This window comes from Alternaria arbusti, assembly GCF_024043155.1.
Source record: "Alternaria arbusti strain BMP 1465 chromosome Unknown scaffold_6, whole genome shotgun sequence".
Lineage (NCBI taxonomy): Eukaryota > Fungi > Ascomycota > Dothideomycetes > Pleosporales > Pleosporaceae > Alternaria > Alternaria arbusti.
The window spans coordinates 116313-142472 of NW_026249946.1; the positions used below are offsets into that span (position 1 = coordinate 116313).

General features: G+C 52.6%; 13 protein-coding genes across 13 annotated transcripts; 3 read left to right on the forward strand and 10 right to left on the reverse strand.

The window, feature by feature from the left end:
- Nucleotides 1–106: 106 nt before the first annotated feature.
- On the reverse strand, nucleotides 107–1024 carry J4E86_005217 (uncharacterized protein; the record flags this gene model as incomplete). Its single annotated transcript, XM_051445752.1, has 3 exons — nucleotides 107–469; nucleotides 535–646; nucleotides 756–1024. The coding sequence occupies 3 exons, from the start codon at nucleotides 1022–1024 to the stop codon at nucleotides 107–109; spliced, it is 744 nt and encodes a 247-aa protein (XP_051302519.1).
- A 568-nt stretch (nucleotides 1025–1592) lies between these two features.
- Nucleotides 1593–2229, reverse strand: J4E86_005218 (uncharacterized protein; the record flags this gene model as incomplete). The annotated part of the gene is made up of 2 exons (XM_051445753.1): nucleotides 1593–1902; nucleotides 1973–2229. The coding sequence occupies 2 exons, from the start codon at nucleotides 2227–2229 to the stop codon at nucleotides 1593–1595; spliced, it is 567 nt and encodes a 188-aa protein (XP_051302520.1).
- Nucleotides 2230–2787: 558 nt separating this feature from the next.
- On the reverse strand, nucleotides 2788–4159 carry J4E86_005219 (uncharacterized protein; the record flags this gene model as incomplete). The annotated part of the gene is made up of 2 exons (XM_051445754.1): nucleotides 2788–3771; nucleotides 3839–4159. 2 exons carry the CDS (start codon nucleotides 4157–4159, stop codon nucleotides 2788–2790), a joined length of 1305 nt encoding a protein of 434 aa, XP_051302521.1.
- A 1201-nt stretch (nucleotides 4160–5360) lies between these two features.
- J4E86_005220 (uncharacterized protein) lies at nucleotides 5361–6712 on the reverse strand (the record flags this gene model as incomplete). The annotated part of the gene is made up of 3 exons (XM_051445755.1): nucleotides 5361–5733; nucleotides 5787–6384; nucleotides 6433–6712. The coding sequence occupies 3 exons, from the start codon at nucleotides 6710–6712 to the stop codon at nucleotides 5361–5363; spliced, it is 1251 nt and encodes a 416-aa protein (XP_051302522.1).
- Nucleotides 6713–9736: 3024 nt separating this feature from the next.
- Nucleotides 9737–11611, reverse strand: J4E86_005221 (uncharacterized protein; the record flags this gene model as incomplete). Its single annotated transcript, XM_051445756.1, has 4 exons — nucleotides 9737–10425; nucleotides 10480–10515; nucleotides 10956–11513; nucleotides 11581–11611. 4 exons carry the CDS (start codon nucleotides 11609–11611, stop codon nucleotides 9737–9739), a joined length of 1314 nt encoding a protein of 437 aa, XP_051302523.1.
- Nucleotides 11612–12683: 1072 nt separating this feature from the next.
- Nucleotides 12684–13514, forward strand: J4E86_005222 (uncharacterized protein; the record flags this gene model as incomplete). Its single annotated transcript, XM_051445757.1, has 1 exon — nucleotides 12684–13514. The coding sequence occupies one exon, from the start codon at nucleotides 12684–12686 to the stop codon at nucleotides 13512–13514; it is 831 nt and encodes a 276-aa protein (XP_051302524.1).
- A 209-nt stretch (nucleotides 13515–13723) lies between these two features.
- J4E86_005223 (uncharacterized protein) lies at nucleotides 13724–15949 on the reverse strand (the record flags this gene model as incomplete). The annotated part of the gene is made up of 3 exons (XM_051445758.1): nucleotides 13724–14436; nucleotides 14487–15057; nucleotides 15110–15949. 3 exons carry the CDS (start codon nucleotides 15947–15949, stop codon nucleotides 13724–13726), a joined length of 2124 nt encoding a protein of 707 aa, XP_051302525.1.
- A 693-nt stretch (nucleotides 15950–16642) lies between these two features.
- J4E86_005224 (uncharacterized protein) lies at nucleotides 16643–18096 on the reverse strand (the record flags this gene model as incomplete). The annotated part of the gene is made up of 2 exons (XM_051445759.1): nucleotides 16643–17778; nucleotides 17988–18096. 2 exons carry the CDS (start codon nucleotides 18094–18096, stop codon nucleotides 16643–16645), a joined length of 1245 nt encoding a protein of 414 aa, XP_051302526.1.
- Nucleotides 18097–19849: 1753 nt separating this feature from the next.
- Nucleotides 19850–21507, forward strand: J4E86_005225 (uncharacterized protein; the record flags this gene model as incomplete). Its single annotated transcript, XM_051445760.1, has 3 exons — nucleotides 19850–20059; nucleotides 20106–20142; nucleotides 20189–21507. The coding sequence occupies 3 exons, from the start codon at nucleotides 19850–19852 to the stop codon at nucleotides 21505–21507; spliced, it is 1566 nt and encodes a 521-aa protein (XP_051302527.1).
- A 704-nt stretch (nucleotides 21508–22211) lies between these two features.
- On the forward strand, nucleotides 22212–22849 carry J4E86_005226 (uncharacterized protein; the record flags this gene model as incomplete). The annotated part of the gene is given in 2 exon segments (XM_051445761.1): nucleotides 22212–22776; nucleotides 22794–22849. 2 exon segments carry the CDS (start codon nucleotides 22212–22214, stop codon nucleotides 22847–22849), a joined length of 621 nt encoding a protein of 206 aa, XP_051302528.1.
- Nucleotides 22850–22920: 71 nt separating this feature from the next.
- On the reverse strand, nucleotides 22921–23890 carry J4E86_005227 (uncharacterized protein; the record flags this gene model as incomplete). The annotated part of the gene is made up of 2 exons (XM_051445762.1): nucleotides 22921–23783; nucleotides 23836–23890. 2 exons carry the CDS (start codon nucleotides 23888–23890, stop codon nucleotides 22921–22923), a joined length of 918 nt encoding a protein of 305 aa, XP_051302529.1.
- Nucleotides 23891–24313: 423 nt separating this feature from the next.
- On the reverse strand, nucleotides 24314–25133 carry J4E86_005228 (uncharacterized protein; the record flags this gene model as incomplete). Its single annotated transcript, XM_051445763.1, has 2 exons — nucleotides 24314–25014; nucleotides 25067–25133. The coding sequence occupies 2 exons, from the start codon at nucleotides 25131–25133 to the stop codon at nucleotides 24314–24316; spliced, it is 768 nt and encodes a 255-aa protein (XP_051302530.1).
- Nucleotides 25134–25578: 445 nt separating this feature from the next.
- Nucleotides 25579–26129, reverse strand: J4E86_005229 (uncharacterized protein; the record flags this gene model as incomplete). The annotated part of the gene is made up of 2 exons (XM_051445764.1): nucleotides 25579–25610; nucleotides 25796–26129. 2 exons carry the CDS (start codon nucleotides 26127–26129, stop codon nucleotides 25579–25581), a joined length of 366 nt encoding a protein of 121 aa, XP_051302531.1.
- Between the last annotated feature and the right edge of the window lie 31 nt (nucleotides 26130–26160).

The following is a 26160-nucleotide window of genomic DNA, read 5'->3' on the forward strand; positions in this document are numbered from 1 at the left end:
CTGGGTTTCTAAGGGGACATGAAAGTTACTATTCTCTAATATCTACCCCCTCTCCTCACAGCCATGACACCTCACTCAGCTCTATCCTCCCACTCTCTACTCTCCCCTAGATCGTCTTCACCGGCCCACCCGGCGGCGTATACCCCCTCTGCCCCGCCTGCACCTGCCAAAGCTGCACAAGCACCCCCTCCTTATCATCCGGATCATACGCCCCCGGCAGTCCCACACCGCCCGGCAACCCCTTCTCCCCATTCCCACCCACCCTAATCTGCACACACGCCGGATAAAACTGCGCCCCCATCCTCGTCCCCGCAACATGCAGCCCCAGTATCTCATGCCTGAGCAGATACTCACCGGGCTTCAGGCCAGCGGGTATGGTAACGGTCCAGCTGGCGCCTTGCTTGGCGAGGTAGTCGGAGCCCCAGGGAGGGGATTTGCTGGTTTCGTAGCCCATTTGGTCGAATTTGACCTGTGAGGGGGGTATGCGGGGTTAGTGATTGTTTTGTATGGAGGTTTTGTAGGTGTGGATCTCACCCAGGGGGTTCCGGTGTCGCCTTTGAAGGTTGTGCAGTTTGTGCCGCAGGAGGCGAGGTAGTTCATTACGGGGCCCGAGTGGGAGGAGCCCCATTGGTCCCATTGGAGTTTGCTGGGTTGGTGTTAGTGTCTGTGTTGGGCTCAAGGTTGCTGTGTTGATGCGTTGCATAGCAATGAAGGAGGATAAGGGAACATGAGTGGAAAAGATGGAGAGAACATACACCTTATCCCCCGGCACAACCGGTATAACACCTTTCGCTGGCAGATTGCCTCCCACATTGCACGTAATGTCTTTAGACGTAAAGTCAGGAACCGGCCCGTTGTCTTTGATGCGACGGGCGTAGCGGACGGGTTCGGGAGTCAGGTAGTCGTCTTGGCCCACTTGCCAGGCTAGGTACTTGGCTCCGCCATTGACCGAGATAGACTTCAGGTAGCCGTGAGCGGATGCGGAAGTGATGAAACCGAGGAGAGAAATGGCAGAGATGAACATGATGATGGTATTGAGCGAGCTGCAGTGGATAGCAGCTGGTTGTTTCTGATCTTGTCGAACGTGTTCCCGTCGTTGAATGTTGTGGTTTATATACCATGATATTCAAGTCCTTTCTCAGTACCATATGCATACAGTCCTGCAGTGTAACGACGCTCAACCCGGAATCCGTAGATTAGTACAATGCTTGTTTAGCGATCGCCTGCCGCTTTTTGGTGGATTATTCCATGTTAATTCCAGAAGGCGTGGACGTGACTCAATTTAGATTGGGCGCATATTGCTACAGGGCGGAGTGGATCCTCCGTGTCCAAATTGGGCGGCAAGGCGGAACGTCGGACGTTGCTGCAGTCTTCGCAGCACATTGGAACACCGTGTGGCAAAAGGGGCTACGAAAGCTTGGAGTTATTGAGAGAGATTTGATGGATTCTTTCTATGTTCCTCATGAGCTCGTCGAAATAGCAACGTGAAGATCACGTGCAGAGAAAGTACTTGTCTGCAGATAGATCTATACATCGCCCCGAACGCCACGCATACCAACCATCAGTACCTCTTGTATCTTCCCCGACGATGCCTAGCACTCGAAGTAGCAGGTCGACAGCCTATCCCAATAGTCCCTGTCCTGGTTGACCCACTCAGTGCGGTTGCACGAAGCATCCTTCCAGCCCTTGAAGCTATCGTCGAATTCGATAGTGCCAACCATACCGCCAGTATACTGGAACTTGAACCACTCCCAGTGCGCACCAGGAGTCATGTTGATCCACCTGAGGCTGAAGGTGTCGGTGGGCTTGAAGAGACCGTGGATCTTGAGTGCTTGGCCCGGTGGCTTGCCGTCGATCGACTTTCCGTTGAGCATACCCTTGAGAGGCTCACCGTCATCCCAACTGCGTGATGTTAGTGTATGTAATACTGTCATGAATGGCAAGCCGGTCATGGTGAGAGTAGTCTACGTACGTCATGCCTTCGATGGTCTTGTTCTGGCCGTCAGACAGGGCGACCCAGACGGTGGTGTCGATATCTTGCGGGTTCTGGGGCTTCTTCTCGACGATGTTGAGGTAGAGGTAGCACATGCCGTGAGAAGGTGGATCTTGTCTCGCGACGGCGTCGGAGGTCAACATGGCAACATCGGAGGATGCAGTGGGCACCGCAGCAGTGTTGGCGACGTTGCAGATGCTCAGGACAATTACCAAAGCGGTGTTGAGGAGCTTCATCGTGAAGGAGGTGATGTACCGTCGGTTGTGGTGTGCTTTTGTTTTAGAGAGTGTAGGAAGGCTGGTTGCGTCAAGGGAGGGAAATTTGCAGAGGTGCAGAGACTTTTGGACGGCAAGAGATTACAATAGCAGTAAGCGGTGAAAACGCGGATTCGATGTGAAGCCCGCTAGAATATTGAGAGCCGACTGCGGAAGGCACGACTAGCGGTGACGTCGCGTAAACACAAACAATCAGCTCACCAAAAATGCACCAGACGCGCTGCCCATACTTTTCGTAAAAAAACACAAACACGCCGAAATAAAAAGCTGATTCGCTGTCATCAAGAGCCCACTTCCATATCATACAATCTTCGCTCCAAACGCCAATGTAATGCAAATCACAAACGGCTGGCCCAGACGGAGCTTTCCAGCACCGTAAGAGAGGGAGTCATTGAGCGACGATATCCACCAGGATGATTAAGTATTAAGCAAAGGTCGTGTTACGTTTCGTGCTTCCTCGTCAATCTCCTCTTGCGTTGGGGGTGTCAAACGAACACTTCGGAGCCAGCCGTACCACCGTCAAACGTGCTTGTAGATAACCGGGCTCTTGGGTGGGGTGTCCACATTGATCGAGTCTACCCTCTTCCTGGGGGTGCCGCTGGGTGAGCCCGAGCCCACGTTGTCGTACTCGTACCAAACGCCTTTGACTCGCCTGTTCAGCTTCCGAGGAGGTGGGCTGATGCGGGTTGCGAGAGCGTTGAACGAGCTAGTGGATAGTGACTGGTTGCTTGCGGTATCAGAAATGACATTGGAAGTGAACTGTGTGACCGAGTCGCCAAGGTTCTCGATAGTACGCATCATACCCTGGCAGGTCTGTGACAGCTCGATCTGGTTCTTGGATAGAGTCTGGAGTTGAGAAATGGTCGTCTTGAGTATGTCCTTGGTCTGCTCCTGAGACTTGCGCGTTTGCTCTTGAGATTTCCGTGTCTGTTCTTGCGATATTCTGCTCTGCTCGTGCGACTGGAAGGATGTGTTGGACAGGGCAATGTAGTGTGACGCGTTCTGATCGACAAGCGCTTGAAGCTTGATTTGGGATTCGGAGATGGCCTTGATCTGGATACTGTTCGACTCGTTGATCTCTTGCATCGCTTGTAGGCCTGTTGATTGCGCGACCGATAGCGCGTGGACTTGCTCGGCATTGCTCTCGACTATACTTGCCAGCTGAGTCAGACTCGCCGCCAGGCTGTCGATAGCCGATGTGCTCGCCTTCTCTTCGCATGTGTGCGGAGGCGCGACGGCGGGAACACCGTTCGCATGTTGCAGGGGTAGGACAATCGGCGGGCACGTCGGGCTATCCTGGCATGTGTAGAACCACTTGTTCTGAATATCGGAGAACCTGGGGTCTTCCATTATGAGCTCCATGTCTTCGCTCCTGACCACGAAATACTGCGGGCTCGGTCGCGACGACGACGTATATTCCTGTTGGACCAGATTCCACCATTGCGTGCAAATGGCGGCCGAGGCGAAGGTGAGGATGTACGGAGGAGATGCAGGATAGTCGCTCTATAGCACAAGTCAGTACGCCGTTGTTGGCCGGTCGATGGCACACAGTGCAATTGGCATCGCTCACCCTCTGCGCGTAGGCATAGAACAGATTCCCACCCTCTTCCATCTCAACCCTCTTTTCCTGGGCCGGCCGGCTCTGGCTTCGTTTGCGTGGCGATAGTGATCCAGTCGCTGGTGGGGTGTCGGTGTTCATCATCAGTCCAGCAGCGAGCGAGATGCTCGGCTTCTTCCTCATGTTCTGAGGCTTTCGCTCTGGTGATGTCTGTCGTCGACTATGACTGTGTATGCGCTTCTCGAAGTTCGAACTGGAAGACTCAAAGACAGCCTGCGACATGGAAGATTCCATGAGCGCGGCGAAATCAGGCATGCTCTGTGGACGCGACATGTCTGGATGGGAGGGTGATTCGGGGTCGGAGGTGCAGTGGCAGCAGAAAGTATCGTCGAAGTTATTGGCCAAGTGACACCTAAACGACATAAAGAGACATATGGACGACACAATCTCTTGTAAGCTCAAGAACAAATAAAACACCAAGTGACCGGGGAGGGGCTGGTGAGCTATGGTAGTGTATGAGGTTGCGGCTGGCCGTCATCCCTGTCGATGACCTCACAGTACCACGGCTTTACTGGGATGCGCGTGCGCTTGGGGGTTCTGTACCAGCGGAAGACGGGAAGTCTAGATGTCAATGGATGTCAATTGTCTCATCGCATGCTAGCTCCCTGGCTCGCGGGAAAAGCATCGCAGCGAACGAGGGGCTCCAGCCTGCTCGACACGAGAGGACGCGCATGTTGTTGCTACCCATCAAACGGTACCTGTCTCATTAGCGAATGCAGGGGGCTGCGCATCACGATCGCGACTTCAGGGGGGAAGAAGGAACGTCCTCCGCCTGGAAATAGGTGGATTTTAGGCCGCGGCTCGTTGAACAAGATAGCCGGTGCGATGCAGTTGGTTCGCGATGCACCGGGGCGGAGCCGCGAGCGAAGTTTGGCGCGGCAGCTGGCAGTGGGGCATGACGTCGCGCACGTGCGGCCGCAGGTGCAGAGCTTCCAGCGTTCTTGGAAAAGACGTTATGCGCACGATTATAGACATGCTTCGGCGATAAATGTGTTTCTTGCAGTCCCATCGCGGTGTGGGCACTCGGAAAAACGCGTGTATTTCTGTGGAGAACATGTCGATCTGATTGGCCGAGGTAAGCAAATGGGCGTGGACTTTCTTTTCTTAGAAACAAACTACATCAGCCTCTTCATTTTGACGTCCTGTTTGAGCATGTGGTCCGGTATCAGTTGTCACAACAATGCAGAGGGGAACCAGGGTGTCCTGAATGGAACTATTGATTCCTGCTAGATAGATGATATCCAAGGTGCGACGTGCAAGCTGCGTTGCCAACGTGTCCTTTCGATCATCAAGTTGATGTACCTTCATATGTAAAACCTCGTAAATGTTACCAATCTTGAGCATGTCAACGAACACCCCGGTAGAGATATCTGTCCAACGCCCAAGAAATATTCGCATGCGCTGCTGTCCATTCAAGATGGCAACTTTTGGGAACGTTAACGTCGCACCAGTGATGACAGCTCTGAACGGGCAGCTAGTTGGAGTCGTCTTTGTCGACGCCGACCTTGACTTCGAAGTGCTCCATGCCGCCAAAGCCGTGCTTGGACAACCAACCAGTGGGAACGACCGACTCAAACTGGGTCATCCAAGGCTCAGCAGACTCCTTCTTGAAGATGATGTGCAGGTAGGGCTTGGCGACGGCAGGGGTAGCAGGGATTACTACCCCAAGAGTTGCTGCCAGAGCTACCATAGCAGGGGCTGCAGGAATTGGAGCAGTGTCACGCTGGGCGGGCTTGCGATGAATACGAACTGATGCCAGTGAACGGCTACGAAGGATAGAGCGCCACTTTCCGTTCATGCTAGAGCATTGACGGTTTTGAAGGACGCGACGGCCGAACAGGCGGTAGCTGTAAGAGGGTCAGTGAATAGATCATTTGATGAAAGAGGCAGGGAAACTCACAGATCCTTGGCTTCACCATCAGTCTCGGCAACGTAGTTGGCCTTGAGGTAGCGACCGAACCCAGCTTCAATCTTGAGGCTGTTGGCCCAGATGTCAAGAAGAGTAAAGACCTCGATGCCATCACCAGCACGCTCCAGCTCGTTGGGCTTGTCTCCAACCGCGATGGTCAGGTTGCCGACAAAAGGCGCGTCCTCGCTGCGCTCTCCTGGAGGACCGAGGTTGGAGACGACATCTGTGGCGGTCGGATAGAAAGTCTTGAGGTAGTCCACGATCTCGGTGAGGTCCATGCCGATCTCCTGCTTGGCCATGTAGATGGGACGGTACTCAGCCCTGAGTTGACGGCATACCTGGGTAAGGCCCCAGAAGGGACGGTTAGTCTCTCGAGGCTCTGTCTTGGGCTTGGGCTTAGTCGAAAGACGAGACTTGTTGTTGCCGCCCGAGATCTTCTTTTCCTGGTCCTGGTCGACGATGTCAGACGCCAAAGTACGGCCGCGATCGAGACGAGTGCGGGGACGCAGTGAGGCGAGGCGCGGGCGGTAAACGAGGAGGGCCTGCTTGGGACGTCCATAGGTGTGCATGTAGATCTGGTTCCTGAGTTCTATCAACAGTCAGCTTGTGTCAAAAGGGTCAGAATCGCGTGACTTACCTCCGGGTAGGTCCATGAAGCGGAACGGCTTCTGCAGAGCGGGGTCGCTGGTGCCGACCTTCTCTTTGAGAGCAGCATCGACCAACTTAGCCATGGTGCCATCTGGCTTTTTCTTGGTCTTCTTCTTCACACCGGCATCAGTGCGCGCGTGGCCTCCACGCTTGCGCTTGCTCTGGCGGATGGGCAGGGCCTGGGCAGGGACAGGACTCATGTTGAGTGCCGCGAAGCCAGGTACAGGCAGTCCAGGGGAGGGCGGCACAGTCGCATGCTCCGAGCCCATGATGACGTTGAAACCGCCTTTGAAGCCATTTCGGCGTGAAGTTGGTGTAGAAGGGGCAGGAACGACTGGCGGATGACCAAACTTCCTGGGGGAAGAACGGGAAGGAGGTGGGGTGCTCGGGCGAGTAGGGCTGTCTGAGTTAGCAGAGTCCATCAAATCAATGCTGAGAGCTTTGTGGGGAAATGATAAGCTCTAAGTGTCAAGAAGGGGGACTTACGCCATGAGGTCTTGTACTTTCGGCTTGTTGCTGGGTTCGAGAGAAGCTGCTGATAGCGTGGGAAATAGTGATAATCAGATATTCAAGATAATTGCGGGATGTAGAAGTAATGGAGCGTAGACCATGGAGATTCTTTTATCTCTTGCGAAGTAAAGGTGAGCGAAGAAACGCCAACGATAATCGCCACCAGATTGTCTGACGGTGACTGGAGAAATTGCCTGAATCGGAAGTCACCTCGACATTAAGCCTCAGGTAAAAGAGCGGGGATGCTTGGCACTTCATTGTCATAATCGTATTTCGTGTTGGTATGATGGAGTTTGGAAGCAGGGATGTTGAATACGATGTCATTGTACCAATAATCCAAGAACGTGGAAGGAGCGCGTGATTCAATCGCGTGGTTGTGGGCAAGTCTTTCCTATTGTACCTACGAGGGAAGGCAGCATCGCAGTGCCAGTAGTTGCAGTCACGGCAACAGGTCATCAATCGAGATTACCCAGGTGTAGACCCTGAATATGAAGGTGAGGTGCCATTGTAGGTGGTAGCAATTGTGTAGAAAGCCATTCCCTTCAATTGTTACCTCCGGTATCGGGCTCGTGACCAAGAACACGAACGTGCCATTGTAGGGTATTGAAAAATGCTATTGTGGTGGAATGCGTCGTGACTTTGCTCCAGCGTGATCGCTTTTCCTTATCGTAGTGGTGGTATGATAGAGGCAGGTGAGGTGGGAGCCTGAAGTAGATAGAAAGTCCCTCTGTCGACCGAGTGGCTGTTGGGATGGTCGCGATGCAAGATACGGTGAGAATGCGCAACAATATATCGGAATGAGTGGTAATGGCACTGAGGGTACTAAGTACCGAGCGACGTTGTGATGGCTGTGGTGGGAGTACGAACAAACACCCTCTTATATGCAAGACGGTATCGAAAGCGGTAGAGCCTGGCAGAAATTAAAACTGCAACCCCACCAATCTGGAGGGGGATGAGATTTTACATGAGTAGATGCATTACATGAGGAAAGACCCGAAGGTTGTAGTAGAAGGAGTGGACCCTGAGAGCTGCCTGGGTCATGACGTCATCATCTCCGCATTGGCATATGCCATGTCTTCCAAAGACATCTGTGTACGGTGCGATCCGAACTCTGCTATCCCATGGTATAGTTTTCGATGTCTACATGACTTGGGATAGCTCCATGCGCAACCCGTTGTTTGCCGCTACGTCCGCTGGTAGACTGCACTCATTGACAGTAGACCCGTTAGGCCCTGCTTATTGGATTATACCACCAGAGTTTGATTTGCATGCCGCAAAAGGCCTCCAAGGCTGCTTTCATGCCACAAATTCCCTGAATCGAGGCGTCTCGTTCAAACTCTCCAACCTCTAGATAAATCTTGGAAGGCGCGTGGCGAGACTCGTGATAGATTATGATCCTGTCAAATACGTCTTCGCGTATCGCTGTGAGCCAGGTGGGGTTGTCGTATTGAAGAAGAAGCGACAAATTGTGGCAATCTCTCTCTGCCTAGACCCTGAGGCTGGGATCGGGCTCACCAGATTTACGGTAGGAATCCGTCAGGGTAACTTCAAAGTGAATCGATGTCCAGTGCGCGCGTATCCTTAGTAGCTCGTGCAGATCTCCAATCATATCCAAGCACGTAGCGGAATGGAAGATACAACCAAAGCACCGTTGACGTCTCGGTGGAACTTCCTTTTGATTCCCCTATAAAAGCCGCACGACGCGAGGACCGCCGCTCGAATCGGGCCCGGTTGGGTGGAATGTATCGAACCATGCCTGCATGAACTTGATTCTGTCCCAACGGAACGCGACTACCGCTTCACGGCACTGAATGGGCAGGTATTCAGCTCTGATTTGCCGGCAAACTTTCGTGAGCCCGGAGTCGGTGCCATGGAGAAAGATATCGTGCTGGTATCTCATGCTTGAGATAGTTTGTTCTTCAGACAACGAAGCGAAGTGGTGCACCAGATTGCGCAGTTCTGTCTATCATTAGTTTTACGTCTTGCAAAAGAGAAGGAAACAATGTCGTACCTGGTGCAAGATCGAGGAAGCGGAAAGGTATCGTGACTTTCGTGAGCCCGGCGTCGGTACCATGAAGAGAGGGTCGCTCTTCAAACAACGAAGCGGTGTGGTACACTAGGTTGTAAAGTTCTGTCTATCGTCAGTTTTACGTCTTGCAAAAGAGGCGGAGAGAATCTCGTACTTGGTATAAGGTCGAGGGAGTGGAAAGCCATCGTGAATGTGCGGTAGGTCGAGAAGTGGATTGTAAGTCTCTTTGACGGTAGCTGTGAAGTGAGCTTGTTCGCGGATCGAAATCGGTATGCAGAGGAATCGCTATGTAGGCGGTGCGACCGTGTTATATATCTTTGCTCCTGACTCACATCTAAGTGCGATGCGAAACTTGGTTCGTCCACTTCGTCCTATGGTACTGCGGCGTGGAGCAGACTAGCGAATCACAACTTCCGAAATCTACATCACACCCAATCAATTCGTTTTCCTCGACCAAAATGTGCCGTTAGCACAAGAACTTGCACACCGCAAAGTGGCAAGTGAGCGGGGAGGAGCGCTCACGAAAGATGATTGACTACGTGAGCTCTACCAGGTTCCGAGCCGGCGTACAGTGAGCGCCGACATGCTCATAGCCTCTGAGAGATAAATGACATACTTGGCAACACAAAGTGGACAGGTGATTGGGTGTAACAACCAACTTTTCATCTGATTCTCCATACACTACATACTCGGTAACGCATGCTCATCAGGCGATACGCTTGAAAGCTCGGGCTGACCAGTTCTTCAAACCCGCTCAAGTGAACATAGGTGAAAAGTACAACGCAACATGATGACCGTGTGATAGCGCGACGTCAAGACCGCGAGCGCTGCTCCATGCATCAGGCGCGCTGATCGCTTCATCGTAGTTCTTGGGGGCGTGGACACCCGTGAAGATGATACAAATACATGTAGTCTCACTAAATGATGCGCTTGATCTGATCCGGACATCTCCAATAGTCCCGTTCCTAATCTCCTCGCGCCACTTTTCGTTCGCATGGCAAGCAAGTGCGTTGAGACCACGAACTTGGTTCACAGTCCCGAAGAACATGGGGTGCTGTGCAAGACCATAGCGATTCGCAATGGCGGCGGGCACCATCTTGCAGTCCAGGTCAGGGTGGGTAGCCTTGAGCTTGAGAACCGGAAAGATGCTGAAGTGAGAGTCGGATCTGGAGGATATCGCGAACCATGCCTCGACGTGTATAGTATGAGGGAGGGACATGGAGTCTTCAGCTGTCGTCATGAATGCCCGAGCATAATGGCCAACATTTGCAAGGTCCAGCCGAACCTCAGCCATGTAACGTTGAACTGGGCGGTATTCTCGGCGGATCTGGACACACACTCTTGTGAGCGCAGCGTAGTTGCCGGACTGAAGAGAGGCATCGCATCGGATAGGAACGTGTGCGTCGGTGATTGACGCGAAGTGGTAGACTATATTGCGCAATTCTGAGAAATGTCAGTAGCTCCTCTCACGAGATACGGGTGAGGGAAGTAGCATACCTGGGTTGAGGTCGAGGAAGCGAAAGGCTATGATGACTGTGGTGCTTTCGAAACGAATGGGTGATTCGGACGACAGTAGTATCTGACGAATACAATGATGTAAACGTGGTGGCTTATCGGGAGTTTGATAGCGAAGGTAGTGACTCGTTGTAAGCGAGGACCGGAATTACCTAGGTAGTTTATCCGCACGTGAGCCCAGACAGTAGCGCTATGACCTATAGAGAGCGGTGAGTCACTGACAGCGTACTCATTACATAGGGAGTGATGGATGATTGCACTTTGTATCTACCTGTGTATCATATACATCTGGGAAGTAAACTTCAATGGACGCCCCAGTACCCAGTACTAGTCTTCACGCAGATAAAATTGGAAACCGACCACATGATCATGCGATGCCGGAGCCTGCAGGCCATGGGAGATACGCCACTCCTTGGAATCTCTCATTGTTTCTGACCGTTCCCTGCAACCAAGCATACCCACGAAGACAATCTCAATCCGTGTGAACCCGCTCTGCATCTCTATGTAGACTTCGCCAATGGAACCGTTGCTGATACACGAATGCCAGTCCTTGTTTGAGTGAAGGAGCAGCGAGTTCAGAGGTTGTGCTTGATTCGAGGCGATGGTCGCTAGAGTAGCCGCGTCATGCGGGCCACTTCCTATGGATCGAGGCCCCGTTGGGATAGTAGTGGGCACGATCCTGATGTCCAAGCGGGGGTTCTGGGCTTTGACTTTGAGAACTGGAAGTGAGTCGAAACCCAGAGTCCAAGTGAGAGATATCCGGACGTGAACCTCAAGAGGAACGACCGTCATGTCCGCGGCTGAAGTGAGAAAGGTTCGAGTAAACACGTCAAGGTCTGAAAAACTTAGGGAAAGCTTGGCCTTGCGACGCTGAATTGGTCGATATTCAGCTCGAATTTGCACGCAAGCTCTCGTAAGACCCGCATAGTTGCCGTCTTCTCCATGAGACAGCCGGGATATAGCCAGCGGCTCGTCACCGACCGCCGCAGCGATCTCGTAGATACGGTTGCGCAGCTCTACATAAAGTCAGCGCTGTCTAAAGTGCAAGTCAAGTGAATAGAGTGAAAGACTGAAATTGCGTACCTGATGGGAGATCCAGAAACCTGAAGACCATTTTTGCGCACCCTTGCGTTGACGGATGTTGTTGGTGTTCAAGTCTGATGTAGAGTTGTGTGTGTACAGTGTAATTGAGGGAGCAAGATTGATGTGAGTGTGTGGACGGGAGTCATCTAGCGGCAGCCCGTGCACATTAAGCGCGGAGGCTCATCGTGCTTTTCAAGAGTGTAGGAAGGTACAACTGAGCACGTTCTGCTAGATCTACAGCGACACAATACAAGCTATCTCATACGCACGAGCTGCGTCGACTACTCTTGTGCACCACAGTGATTGGCCGAGAGGCTCGACGAACGGAACGCCTTATACCGAAGAAGTTTGGCTGAAGAGAGTCACCGAAGATTGTCTTCAAGTGCCGAGGGATTTGGACGGCTACCCCATCGTCGTGTGCTAGACCACGGGAATATTGTTGCCCTCCTCACACACCAAATGACCGTGTCTAGCATCATCCGCTACATTGACAGTTCGCACCGTACCGAACAAACTGCCGCGCGCAACATAGAATCCGGTTGCCGCAAAGGACGTGGTATAGCTGCCACGTTGCAACGTCTGGGAAACGAGTTGATGAGAGACAATGAAGTCGAGTTTGTCTGACTAATCTTTTGCAGCAATAAGCACCTCCGAGATTCCAGCCGAGCCAAAGCGCACTCAACACCCAGCAAAGTATCGTGGAAGGAAGTCACAAAAGAACAACGCAGTCGGTAGAAGACACGGTACGAGCCGCGCGCTCAGAAGGAAGGTAAGCCGAGCGCAACGGGCACCATCCCAATTCAGGAACCATCCCGCCCCATCCGGACGACAGTCCTCCAGATTTGCCCCGCAACACCACCCCGTGACGCAATGCCATCCCATGTTTTGCTCGGCGGGGTAAAAGATGCAGCGTCAGAGTCGCGGCCTTTGAGCCTCACTCGGCAGACCTTCCTCCGCCGAATCTCACGCGTCTAGATACATAAGTGTCGACCTCCGACTCCGACTTCTTACTATACAGACTGCAAGTTAACTCGTCTTTTTCGTAATTCACAACGCTTTTACAAGCTTCTACAGCAGACCTTTCTCCCCAAGAAACCGCCAAGATGTCCATGTCCGTCGAAGAATGCCAGACGCCGCGCGCCGGGTTCCCCAAACCCGTGCCGGACACACCCACAAACGTCATGCAACAATTCAGCATGAAAGGCAAAGTCATCGTCGTCAACGGCGCAGCCGAAGGAATTGGTGGAGCCGTAGCCGACGCCATGGCCGAAGCAGGCGGCAACGTAGCCCTGTGGTACAACTCTAACAGCGCCGCCATAACCCGCGCGGAGAACCTCGCAAAGACGCACAACGTAAAGACAAAAGCCTACAGCGTAAACCAAATCAACGCCGAGGCAGTCCAAAAAGCCGTGCAACAAGTGGTTGAGGATTTCGGCCGCATCGACGTCTTCGTCGCCAACGCCGGCACAGGAGACAGCAAGCCGCTCCTCGACCAAACCCTCGACAGCTACCACAACCTCATGAAAGTCAACGTCGACGGCCCCGTTTTCTGCGCCAAGTACGCCGGCGAGGTATTCAAAAAGCAAGGCTTCGGCAACTTGATCCTCACCAGCTCAATCTCCGCGCACATTGTCAATGTACCCATCGACCAACCCATCTACAACGGTACCAAGGCGTTTATCTCGCATTTGGGCAAATCGCTGGCGAGGGAGTGGAGGGAGTTTGCGAGGGTCAACATTGTTAGCCCGGGGTTCTTTGATACCAAGATGGGGGCTGGGCCGCAGGTTATTAATGAGGGGTTGAGGATGATTCCGCTGGGGAGGCAGGGTAACGTTAAGGAGATTAAGGGGTTGTTTTTGTACTTGGGGAGCGATGCGTCGAGCTATATGACAGGAAGCGATTGTATTATTGATGGTGGGTATGTACTGCCATAGATGTGTAGTGGATAGAGAAAAGGAATTGATACCATGTCTGCTGTTCATTGAACACAGGAAAGCTATACCCGTTGCCTTCGTCAATGCATTTCCAATCGTAAACACTCCTTTAGCTCTTCAAACATGTGATTAGGGTCAAAGGTTGAAATTAAAAGGTATATGTGCTCGCTAAGCCCAGATGAAAAGAAATTGAAAACACGATGAGATGGCTACTCATCTTTACTCCTTGCCCTGTCCAGGCTCTCCCGCTCGGTCGTCTCACCACTTCCCGCTTCAACACCTTCGCTTCCCTTGCTCTCTTCATCTCTCCTCTTGTCTTGAGCGATATCTGGCGCAGGTGCAAAGTTGCTCTTGCCCCGAATTCTCTTACCAAATACATAGAAGACCACTGGCATCGGTACCAGTACGAGCGCCACGCAGCCAAGCAGTGTACTGGCCCATTGGATTCCCATACCGTTGAACATGAAGGTTGCGAATAGTGGGAAGACTCCACCAAACATGGACCGCATGAAGGTGTTTGCTGCAATAGCGGAAGCGGCAAACATGAGGTACGCGTCGACGATGTAGTTGAGAAGCGAGAGGAAGATGGAGAAGATTCCGAAGCCGGTAAAGAGACCGCTCAAGACAGGAACGATCCAGTGAACGTTGCCGGTGTAGCCAGTCCATCCGAACCAGAAAAGACCGGCTGCGAAGAGCACGCCACCAACCATACTGATGGGTAGGCGCCATTCTGGAACGGGGATGTTGTTGTTGGCTTCCAGCTTTTTGATGTATCGTGGATTGTCGACGACAATGATGATGAAGGCGATGACTTCACCAGCGACCATGCCGAAGTAGGCAAGTCCGCCGATGCCAGGACTCCAGCCGTAGACGCCTTGGAAGACGAGGGCGTATGCGGTAAGGAAGAGGTAGAGTAAACCATCTAGAATTGTTAGCTGAGTTCTTGTAACGAGATGGGATGGCCAAACGTACAGATAAAGCTCATGTAGATGGTGATGAGCAGTACAATTGGCTCAGTGAAGAGAATGCGCATCGGTCGGCTGACGTTCTTAACGATCAGCTCCTTGAAGTCGACTTCAATTTCCTCCTGCTTCGCGTGGATACCCCAGTTCTTGGTTCGTCTCCTGAGCTCGCTCGCCTTATTGATCAGCACAACGGGAGGATATGTCTCCTCCATGAAGAAGAAGAGCAGAGCGAACGACAGAAAGCCCATGAAACTGCTAATGTATTCGGTCCACCGCCATCCCAGATCGCTCTGTGTGATGAATCCTCCGATGAAGGGTGCAAGTAGAGGGCCCATGAAGACAGTTGCGGAGAAGACTGCGACGGCAAGACCGCGAAGTTTGTTGTCGAACATATCCGCAAAGACAGCGGCGACGATAGCGAGCGGAGAGGAGCCGAAGAGACCGGCGAAGAATCGACATATCATGATGGTCTGGATATCTTTGGCTGCGGCGACCGCGATGCTGAAGATGGCGAAACCAAAGGCGGCGATGATGAGGGGAGGTTTTCGGCCGTACAACTCGGAGAAAGGCGCCCACATCTGGAAGTTGTTAGCATACCTGATCGCATGTCTATGGTCAGCATTCACTTACCAAAGGCCCAAAAGCATATCCAAAAACGAACAAACTCGTTCCTAGGGTACCCACAACATTGGCAACACCGTATTGTTGCGACACTGCTCCGGTAGCGGCCGAAAAGATACTGCTACCCATGGTGGCTGTGAGGGCGTCGAATGCTAGGATAGCACCTATGCCAATCTTCTTCTTCATCGGCCAGTTCTGCGCATGCAGCGGATCGTCGACGCCGTCGAACTCGACTACATATTCTTCCCTGTCCGGTAGAAGCGGGGGGAAAGGCTTGCCAGCTCCTAGGTTCGGCAATGGCTTCTCTGTACGACGGCGTGTGAGGGTCCTCGACAACCGCGAATCGACGCGCGATGCACCCACTGTGCCTGCATGTTGACTTCTGTGTGTCTCGATCCGGCGGATAGCTTCGGGGTTGCGTTCGGTGGGATGTAGTGTCAGGTAGTTGCCGCTCGAGGCCTGCGAATTGACGGTCGGTCGGCGGTCGCGTGCGGGGGTTGAGCGGGCAGTGCGTATTTCTTCGAGGCGTGCGCTATGTGTGGATGCAGAGCTTGCAGAGCTAACCGTCGAAGCCGAAGATGTGCTGTGCCGCGAGAGAGGTGAGGCGACCTCCTCTTCCTTTTCTGTGGTTGGTGATGCTACTGCTTCTGTTGGGAAGGATATCTCGCTCTGGGTGCGCTCTCCTCGCTCGTGTGCTTCGATGTTGCGCAGGCGCTCATCAGGTGTCTGATCGTGCAAATGCCGTCTGTGGTACTCTTCGCGAAACTGGCTGTGCGGGTCCCAATTTGCAAAGCGCTCAGGGCTTGCATTCGCCTCATTGCGCAGGATGTCCAGGTCTTCGTTCTGCATCTTGATCGCAATCTCCTCTTTCCCCGACGAAGGTGGTGAGAGTGGCTGTCGCGCTGGAAAGCGATAGAAATTGCCAGCGCTCGGCTGTCGGAACAATAATAGTAAATGTTCAGCCCGACGACGAGGCCGTTGTGGATCGTGTGGATCTAACGCGCGACGGTACGACTAGTCGTGACCGTGTTTTCGGGAGATGGACGCGGGTGCTGTCAATGGCGATGAACAAGCTTCAATCGTTCAATCGCTTGACAGCAGCCCGTCGCCCTAAGTATCTGGCGCGCGTGGCCGTCATGAGCGAAAGATTTGCTCGCCTGCACATCTCCCGCATCTGTCCCATGCGACATGGCGAGAATATTGCCGACACCAGTGTCCATATCCGGCGGACAGAGGGTGAGTAAGCCACCGCTAGCCGACTGCGCGAAGGCGGTCAGAGACTTTGTGCATCGTGATTGGGCGGAGCAGTCGACACAGCGAAGAGGTTTGCCGGCGGAAATAGAAGTTCGCCTACGTCATGGGCAGAATCTGCTGGGTAATCAGCGGCGCAGGCCATCGTCATCACCGTGCATACGTAGCGCCTCATGCAAGTGGGGCACCTCGTGGTCCTCAATTGAGAAACCGTCGCAATAGGGGGAGATGCAATTGATGCCCATTCGTATGCCCAGCGACCCGCAGTAGCATTCATTGCAAATCTGTTATCTACATCGCAGCTACCTCTCTCTCAAATATCTTGCCCAGGTGCGCGTGTCGGGTTTCGCCAGCCGGCAACAGCTGCGTTGCGAAGATGCCACAAGTACCGCCCCTGCGATCAATCCACCACTTTAGATTCGGTGCACCTCCCCACCGTAAAGTGCCAGCCCTCAAACCTCCATCGGCATCGTCTTCGAGTGCTACTAAACCTCCCAAAGCATGAGACCACTTGCGCGCACCAGGAGTGCCAACCGGAGCGTCGCCTGGAGTCATGATGGCAGCGTAAGCTGGGATGGACAGCGTCTGATTGAGCGACTCCTGCGCCGCGGGTGGTATACATGGAGCAAACAAGAGCTCGATGCTTTCCGACTTGAGAAGCTTGCCATCATTCCGGAGAAGCGACTTTAGAAGTGCGAGGTAGTCTTCGGTATTGCCGAACAAACCTCCGCCACCAAACTCATCTTGAGGATCCAGCGGCTGTGCCAGTGGCATATCTGATGGATTGCCAGGTATGAGAGCTGCATCAGGTGCAGGACGGGTCGTCATCGGCATCAACTCTTGCTGAATATTGTTGTGCTTGACGTAGAAGGAAGTCTTATCCATCCCCAACACGTCAAAGACGTATTGGCGCATGTATGCTTCCAACGTGCAGTTGTTGGCCCTCGCGATCATCAAGCCCACAAGCTCCAGCCCGCCACCATATGCGAAGCCGGAGCCGGGCTCAAAGATGAGAGGTGTCGCAAAGCACCGCGTGATAGGCGTGCGCATGAAGAGACTTTCTTCGTTGCGATGCTGCCTCCACTTCACGAGGTCAGCCGCGAGAAAGTCATAACCGACTCCGCTCGTGTGTGTCAGCAATCTTCGCAATGTCAACCTTTCTTTTGCAGGTTGTAAGATAGGTTCATCAGCGTTCCAGCCAGTCAGGACAACAGGATTCTTCCATTCAGGCAGTAAACGATCGGTGTCAGTGGGTTCGTCGAGCGAAAAGAGCCCGCGCTCGACGCACTGCAAGGCTGCGATAGCCGTCGCTAGCTTCGTGCAAGATGCCAGCCATACGGTCGTCTTCGTCGATACTGGTGGCGACGTGGAGTCAAGCTGCAGTGTGCCAAATGCAGCAAGAAAGTCATCCGGTTCCGAAGTATCAGCTGTGAATCACGTTAGCCGCGAACTGTAGGCCATGTAACAGAAACACAAATGACAAGCGAGGTCGCCGACCGTGCGAACGGCTGCGAGCATCCGACGGCTCCGTCGCATATTCCCAGTCCATCTCAACGTGCCGCTCTCAAACGCACGCTAAACTCAACGGCCCTGGCAAGTGTTTTGGCAAAAGAAAGCATGCAAAACCGGACCATACCCTTTCGAAGTGCTCTTGCAGCACCGAGAGCCACACCGGGCAGCAGGCGATCAGGGCCGGATGCAACTGCCGACTCAAAAGCGTCATTGAACGAAGCAGAGGTTGTCATCGGGGTTACTTGGAAGGTACGTAGTGCTTTGGGTGTTTACGGACATCATTTTCGATACCAGACCTTTATATCTAGATGCATGTAGACTGCGCTTATCATTCATCCTTCTGAGTGACTCACAACTGCATCAGTTCCTGCCCGCGGAGCCGATAAAAGGGCGTTGTAGGATTTAGAACGATGCAATAACTATCGTGAGGCTTCAGTCGCTTAGATGCTGACAGAGCGCGTTGCTGTTTTGGGTACTAGGGTGAGGCTGCCATCCTGATTCCGCGACTATTTTTACGTCCTACGGGCGTAATCTTTCTCTTCGACGCCCTTCGCGCTGACTGCCCACGCTGTAGCCGCGGAAACAGGTATCTCGCGACTATCACTCCGACTCCATCGCAGCATTCTATCCTACATAGGTAGCCAGGCCGCTGTTGCGTTTCTCGCGTCCGCTTTCGCTCCAGCTTCCACCCGCCCCCACCTTCCGGTCCCGCACCCCACCACACCACGCCAAGGTTTGATGCACACGAGCAGGGGGTACGAACGCACACTCTGACCGGTACCTGACAGCTCCAGACCTATGCGACTTTACTTTTTTGCTTCAAATTCTCTTGCCTTGCCTTCAATCTTAGAACACACCATGCCTGCATTGTGGACGTGGGCGAATCATTGCGCATGGGGAATGACGGCATACCACATCTCCTGTCATCTCCGCGACTAATTCTCGGACCTATCCATTTCGCATCGTTACAGATGCTGCGAAGCTGCTGATCCTTCTAGTGTTCCCAATTCGGAGGGGACTGCATACACTTGCCACCGTATGCAAACTTGTCACAAACGGGTCCTCGACACCACTTCATCGTACACCGGTCACGGCTGCGGGAGAATTGAGCTCGATAGCCGACACGATCACGTACGATGCAGACGGTATCGATCGAAAAGGCGCCACTCCGGACACATTGTTGACAGGGACCACCGTGGCGGGAGCGCCCGACCGCTGCAGATTGGCTCGAGCCCTGTTGGTTACGCATGTTTGACAACCCGTACGCGAGGAAACCCAAGGTCGGACTCGCGTTTCGTCAAACCCAATACGTTGTCGTGGTCAAGCAGGGCAGAGTCCTCGGGTCCACTACCGGCCACTAGAATTCCGTCAACGTCCCTTGATCATCCCAGGATCATGAGTATACACGCATGCAACATAATTCAGCGTAAACGACCTGTCCAGGTTTCAAAACAGGAGTGTGACAAGGCCTGAAGTGCAACTGCTACTCACTGCAGCAAGTCTGCTCTGTACTACCAATCCAGATCACTGACGCATAATGGGCACACTAATGCCAGGAGCTGAGATCGTGTTGAGTATTATGGCAAGAGATCTCGTTTTTCTCACCGATCAGCATCGTATACTAACAACGACCACGCGGTCTATCGCATACGGAGTATATCCCATCTCCGCGTCGATGCTCGTATATGCGGGTGGGTACATAGCCGGGCAAGCTCTCGACTGCCGTTATGCGCAACTCAACGGTCGTCGTTCCCAAACGCTGTATTGGTCGACTTTTGGTATTGTTTTTTGTGGTCGGCCCACTTTTGACAAGCCTTGGCGGATGTCTTACGCCCCCATGCTCCTCTCCCATTTAACAGGTTTGGTACTTCAAAAAGCCACCATGCACAAATGGTAGGCATCCCTTCACTCGAAAAGCCGTTGTTCAATTGTCTCAAACTTTGACAACGTTCCACGCACCATACAACCTTACGAATCATCTACACAATGCCTGGTGGCATAAACCCTCCCATCGAGGTCAAACTGAGTTGGCCAACACCAAACTATGTCAACCCTACACTTCGACCAAACGCCATCCTCTGGATTGCGTGTGTACTTGGACCTATTACCGTCGTTATGACTCTTGTACGGTTATGGGTCAGAATATTTCATCAAAGATGCCCCGGTTGGGATGACTGGTTGATGCTGGCTGCCATTGTAAGTTGCTCATGATCACTCATCACGGCTACGCTAACGACCCCAGGCCCCGGTGATCGCCTTGACAGTCATATATCCCCTAGGTAATATCTAAGACCAGTTCACTGCTATCTAGCTAACGCGTTCAAGCAACCAATCAAGCGTTCGACCGACATATTTGGGACCTAGACTACCTCTTCGAACCGGAAATCATCGTTAACGCACGGAAATACATTCTCGCAACCGAATGCGTTTTCTGTGTTGCAACTGGCCTCGTCAAAGTCTCCATTCTTCTATTCTACCGACGTCTCTCGGCCCGGGCCGTGTCGAAGACATTCGTATGGGTGACGTGGGCCACTATCGGCTTCATCATTGCCTACACCATTGCCTTGACCTTGGCACCTATCTTGGGCTGCCAACCGATCTCAGCATTCTGGGATCAGGTAAACATCATCAAGAAGTTACAAGGTTATGAGTTCCACTGCTTCGACGAAGGTGCCGACGTCTTTGCTGCCAGCATCATATCTTGCGCCCAAGACGCCCTGACCGCGGTTCTTCCCACATTCCTCTACTGGAATCTTCAGATACCGATTCGACAGAAGCTTGCGTTGTTCGGTATATTTGCCATGGGTTACGGCGTCGTCGCACTGGGAGCTGTGCGGGCCTACTACAGCTGGTATACCTTCTATGGCACTTACGACGTGACATGGCACACTTGGAATCTATTCCTTACTTGCATGCTTGAGCTGTACATCGGATGCTTATGCGCCAACGCTCCCGCCATGAAGGTCTTCTTCAAACACTTCTTCCAGGAAAAGCTCAGTCAGCGATCCAAGACGAGAACACCAGCCGGTACCGATGATCGCCAGGATAGTGCGCAAACCAAGTCGAAGAACTCGTGGAGGAAGTTCGGTGCGAGCATTACAGGCGGAAGCTGGGCCAACAGCACCAAGGGATATTACGATTCTCACCTTGGTACGACTGTCGACCCGCATGGAGGTGTGCATGTGCACAAAGAGGTGCAAGTGACCATGTCGCCAACCAGCTCGGCGATGCCGACACCCACTGGCATTGACCGCCCTGTGTCAACTATGACAGCCGACATGATCTGCGACCCCGATTACGAGGACATCGAGTTGGGTCGTTACACCACAGGCCACAACTCGCGAGCATCGAGCGTGCGATCGACTCATCTCTTCGAAGGGCACGACTTGGAGGCACTTCCCCCATTACCGATGTCACCTGCATCGCCAAACTCGCCAGCCAGCGGTGCTCCCCTGTCATCGCATCCTCTCTCACCCACACAGAAGAGGTTACCCATAACACCCCTACCGGGTACCGCGATAAGTCAGGAAAACAGGAGGGAAAGAAGTCCCACACCAATGCCCCCACCGCCGAACGCGCGCCAGTCACCATACCCCCCACGCGGTTCAAGTCAGAAGAAGCCAAGCTGGCAGTCGTGGTCTTGAAGCATGCCGCGCATGCCGATGTTCAGGCCCTTATGTCGACCCATACACACGCACGATATGAAGCATCGCGTAGATCGCGCAAAAATTTCCTTGTCTTTCCTTGTACTTGCAGTGTCGCTGTAATGCCGCTGCAATGTCGCTTTATGATACCATGTTCGCTCTCTGGCGCTACTATAGAAGCATGTTTATATGCATCAATATATTTATACCCTTACAAAGCTTCATGCACACTGCCACCATCGTTCTCGATTAACAAATTCGATGTTGCGACGCTTGCTTCCACCGATCTTGGTCGCAGATGGGGTCCCGATGATGACGACTTACACCAACGCGCTGCAACCTCGGCATGCAGACGAACCATGTCATTCACGTCAAGATTTAACCGTACGTCAGAAAAAGAAGAAGTAAAATTATGTGCACCTCGAGACGAATATGTAAAGTAGGTTCTAGGCCCATCATCTATTAGCCGAAAGAAGAAGGTGCATCCTCGCTACTTTTTGTTCGGAATTAATAACCCGGCTATTCCGATTCCGATGAGGCGGCCACCTTGAATCTCGCACACGGCCCGGGGAGCACTTTCAACATCCACGCCCTATCGCACGTAATGACTCAATGGCGTTCTCCAAAATTAAAACGCGTTCTCCACCAAAGCCTGAATCTCTAAATCGGTCAAAAGTAATCAAAAGGTTCATTCCACCCGCATGATGGCAACAAACCTTTCCCCACCAACGCTTTTCACACCCTCGGAACTCAAATCGAATCCAACCCTATCAAAATCCATCACGCAACTCGTCAACAAAGCGTTCTACCGTTCGTATGAACGAGATACGGCGAAATGGGATAATTCGGAATCGCGCTTTAGCGATGAAGAGGGGCTTCATATGCTGCTTAGTGGGGCGGGCAGCGTTATCGCATTGATCTTTGACGATGCGGCGAGCGCGAACGAGAACGGTAGCATCAATGGCGAAAACACAAGCATCAATGGCGAACAGAGCAGAAAGGTCGTCGCATGCGCCTCCCTCGTACCCTGGAAAGGCGGATGGGAAAAAGAAGGCTCCGACACAGAAACAGGCTGGGAAGTCAAAATCGTGTGTGTTGACGGAGATCCACAGTACCACCACCGTGGTCTTGCTATCCAACTCCTCAATTTCCTAGAGCAATATCTCATCGTGAGAGAAACTATTCGGCTCGAACAAAAGGGACTGCAGGGCCAACGCGTGTTGAGCGTTTGGATCCTGGCTGCTGAGTGTCTCAACGGCGCGTATTGGCGTAAGAGAGGGTATGAGGTGGTAAGGAAGAAGACGTGGGGGCCGGGGACTTGGAGTTGCAAGACGAGTTTTGATATGGTGGTTTTGAGGAGGGATGTTACGTTTGGGTTTGGGAGTGGGTCGGCGGTGGGGAGATAGGAGAACGTCATGGACCAGCATGTTCCCAGTCGGGCTTTGGAGACGCAGTCGCCATGCTCATGTTGAACGTCAGGCCTGTTGTCGCGTAGAAATCTCGCAGTCCCGCTCGCCGCAGATCAGGCAAATAACAGCGTCGTGTCTTGCTGCCCAGGATCATGAATTCGCTTGGTTGCTCCTTGAATACGAGCTCGATTTGTAGATCTGTCCAGACCGCCCATGAGTGAAGCAAGACCTCATCTAGCTCTTTCCCCATGCACTGTGTCCAGGCGTCATTGTCGAAGCCCATGAAATGCACGAGGTCCTCGACGGCTGTAGCGACGCGCTCGTCAGTCATGGTATCCTCGCTGTTATGTTTCTCTTTCACAGCGTGCCAGTCGATCTTCGGGTCCAGGGTAAACAGGCAGGTGAAGTCTTTACGCCGGAGTCGCATCTTCAGTAGCGGAAGGACATTGAGCGATGGATGTAGCACTCCGGGCACTCGGGGCACGTGGATCATGCCTTGCAAAACGCCCGCCCTGTAAGCAGCGATCTCTGAATTGTTCCAGGGAGTACCCTTGGATCTTGGCTTCGAAAGAGAGGGTTCATTGCAGATGGTCTCGTCGATGTATACGGTGATCGACTTCGGCGTGCGGGTGGACATCCACGTGTGACAGAAGTACTCAACATCCAACCAGTCTAGACCGACTTCCAACGTGGCAAAGAGGTGTGAGAGGAACTCTTTACGCAACTTTTGACACACGTGTGCGAGTGGAAAGATTGGAGCAGGAGTAGAACTTGCACCGAGCGAAGATGACTGAATTCTTAGAGCGAAACGCCGGACGCAGCCCTCGTATTCGGCAGTCAAGAACTCATAGACGGAGTTGCGAAGTTCTGCGATGACGTCAGTGTTATTGCGACAGGCTTTGCGATCTAATGAATTTACCTGCAGGCAGGTCGAGGAAGCGGAAGGGCTCGGGGAGTGAGCGTCGCGTTCTCATGTTGACTAGCGACAACGCTGTAGGAGTTGAAATGAGTTTCTCCAGATATCTTCAGTAGTTATCTGTGAAACGGGATTGTAAGATCAGAGAGGAGGAGAAAGAGGGAGTCAGCAAGTTACAGACAGTCATCAGCGTGGTGGTCCGTGGTGTGAGTACCCACGCCGGGTAAACGACACCGGGGTCCGCGTGACGCGTGTATCTGGTGAAAGTAAAGACTTGAATAGCTACCAAAGAGAGGAATAAAACCGAATGATTCAAAGGATTGCTTAGCCTTAAGGTTCTACTAGATCTAATCGTTACGTTAATGGAGGCTGTAGCTCATTTGTCATCTTGTTCAGTTTCCTCATCCTGTCAATTATGTGCGTGGTTTGACTGGACGAATATGATTGGTAAACCAATGCTAGTACACCTTGAAAAAGTGTTTCAAGGCTCAAATTCCAGTGTAGGAAAGGCCGAGAAAACGCTCCATGTCCAAGCCTCGAAAAGTCCAACGCTCTTAAAGTATAGCTCTGTGAGTGAGTATTGTCCGCTCTCGTCGCACTCAGGGCTGAACAGCGAATAATTCATGTAGAATTCAGCGTGAGGAGAACCGTAGACACCGATTCTGGAAAGGATGATTCTCTTGATAACACCAGTCGCGATTTCGCGCAGCCACTTTTCGTTCCGGTTGCACACCACCTTCTCTAGGGAACCAGAGTCTTCATTGACAAATTCCGCGAAATCATCCGGATCGTATTTCCCGTCTTCAATCACACGGTTCATGATAGTTTTGTCATGGACGAAGCGACAGGTGAAATCTGGTCGGCAGAGCCCGACCTTGATGATCGGTAGCAAGTCGAGTTTAGATCCGTCCCCTTCCTCTTGTCCGCGCCACGGAGTCACAACTGTTATGCCTTTCGGTACAAGCTCAGCATTCTCGATCTTGCCGTCAACGTTCGGATAGAAATGGTGCAGGTAACCGGTGACCGCCTTCCAGTCAATGATGATCTCTCGCTTCATGCAGACGGGCCGGTACTCAGTACGCAGCTGTTGACATGTCTGCGCAAGCGCAAGACACGGCAGTATGCAGCGAGGTTGGTCGGCTTCGGTCTCAGCAACGAAGTCATAGATACAATTGCGCAACTCTATTACACACATGTCAGCCCTAACATTTTGCCTAGAGAGGGTCGCGCCTACCTGCTGGTAGATCCAAGAAACGAAAGTGGTCTTCGCGGTCGCGCCTGCTGACAGTGTCGCGGGCCATTTTGGGAGTGGACTGAAGCAGTGCCGAGGGTGTATGGCGGGGAGCATGGTAGAGGAATGATGCAGTGGATTGAATGCGAAGGTAGAACGGTAGAGTGGCCCTTGCTAGCGCTGCGCTATCTAAGTAGTCGCCTAACGCGATCCACATTCACGTGTCTCCACGTGACAAAGAGTGAAATGCGCCCAAACATATGATTTGCGAAGCGGGCCGCAAGCTACGTGATCTGTATGCTTTCGATAGCATCTATACAAGTACATAAAGTCTGTAAAGGTTTTTGACGATGACAATACAATGTATGACCGCAAGCTAGCGTGAGATATCGACGCCCAATCTGATCACTCTCTGACTCTATTCTTTCTCTACATCTTCCGCCCGGCTCGAATTGTTGAAATTACGCACATCAATACCTTCAAATGCAACGTCACGATAAACCCCAGGCCAATCTTCAGAACTTGGCATGTTGTAGAGCCGTCTTATCTGATCCATGAAAGCTTGCCCTTCCCGGTCCAAGGTCATATCGACACCGTGGGGTGTATGCCCCGGCTTGTACCACAAGTAGAACCTGCCATCGTGATGAAAGCACAATTCAGAGATTTTGGATGCTTGGATATCGTGTCTCAATGCAGGCGACGTATTTTCCACGATGTCCGTTATGAGCTCACAGTTATACTGGGAATAGAATTGCTCTTCGGTATCTGCGGGACCGGGGATGACGCTGACCTCGGTCTCCGGGGACACTATCTTAACTTCCAGGAGAGGTAGTATGTCCACATTCGTGGATGGCGGATAAAAATAAATGACGCGCGAGGGGTGTTGCCCATTGAGTACGCGCTGGTTCGTATTGTCCGACGCAAAGAACGCGTTCGTGAACCTCTTGATGTCTTTGTCTCTGACTGTGAAGGAGACGTTTTGCATCCAGATCTTCCTGAACTCATCTCGAATTTGTCGGCAGACTTGTGTGAGACTGATGGTGCGTGGGTTACCAGGCTTGAGCATGATGTTGCGCGGCGGTGCCTCGGCCGCGTAT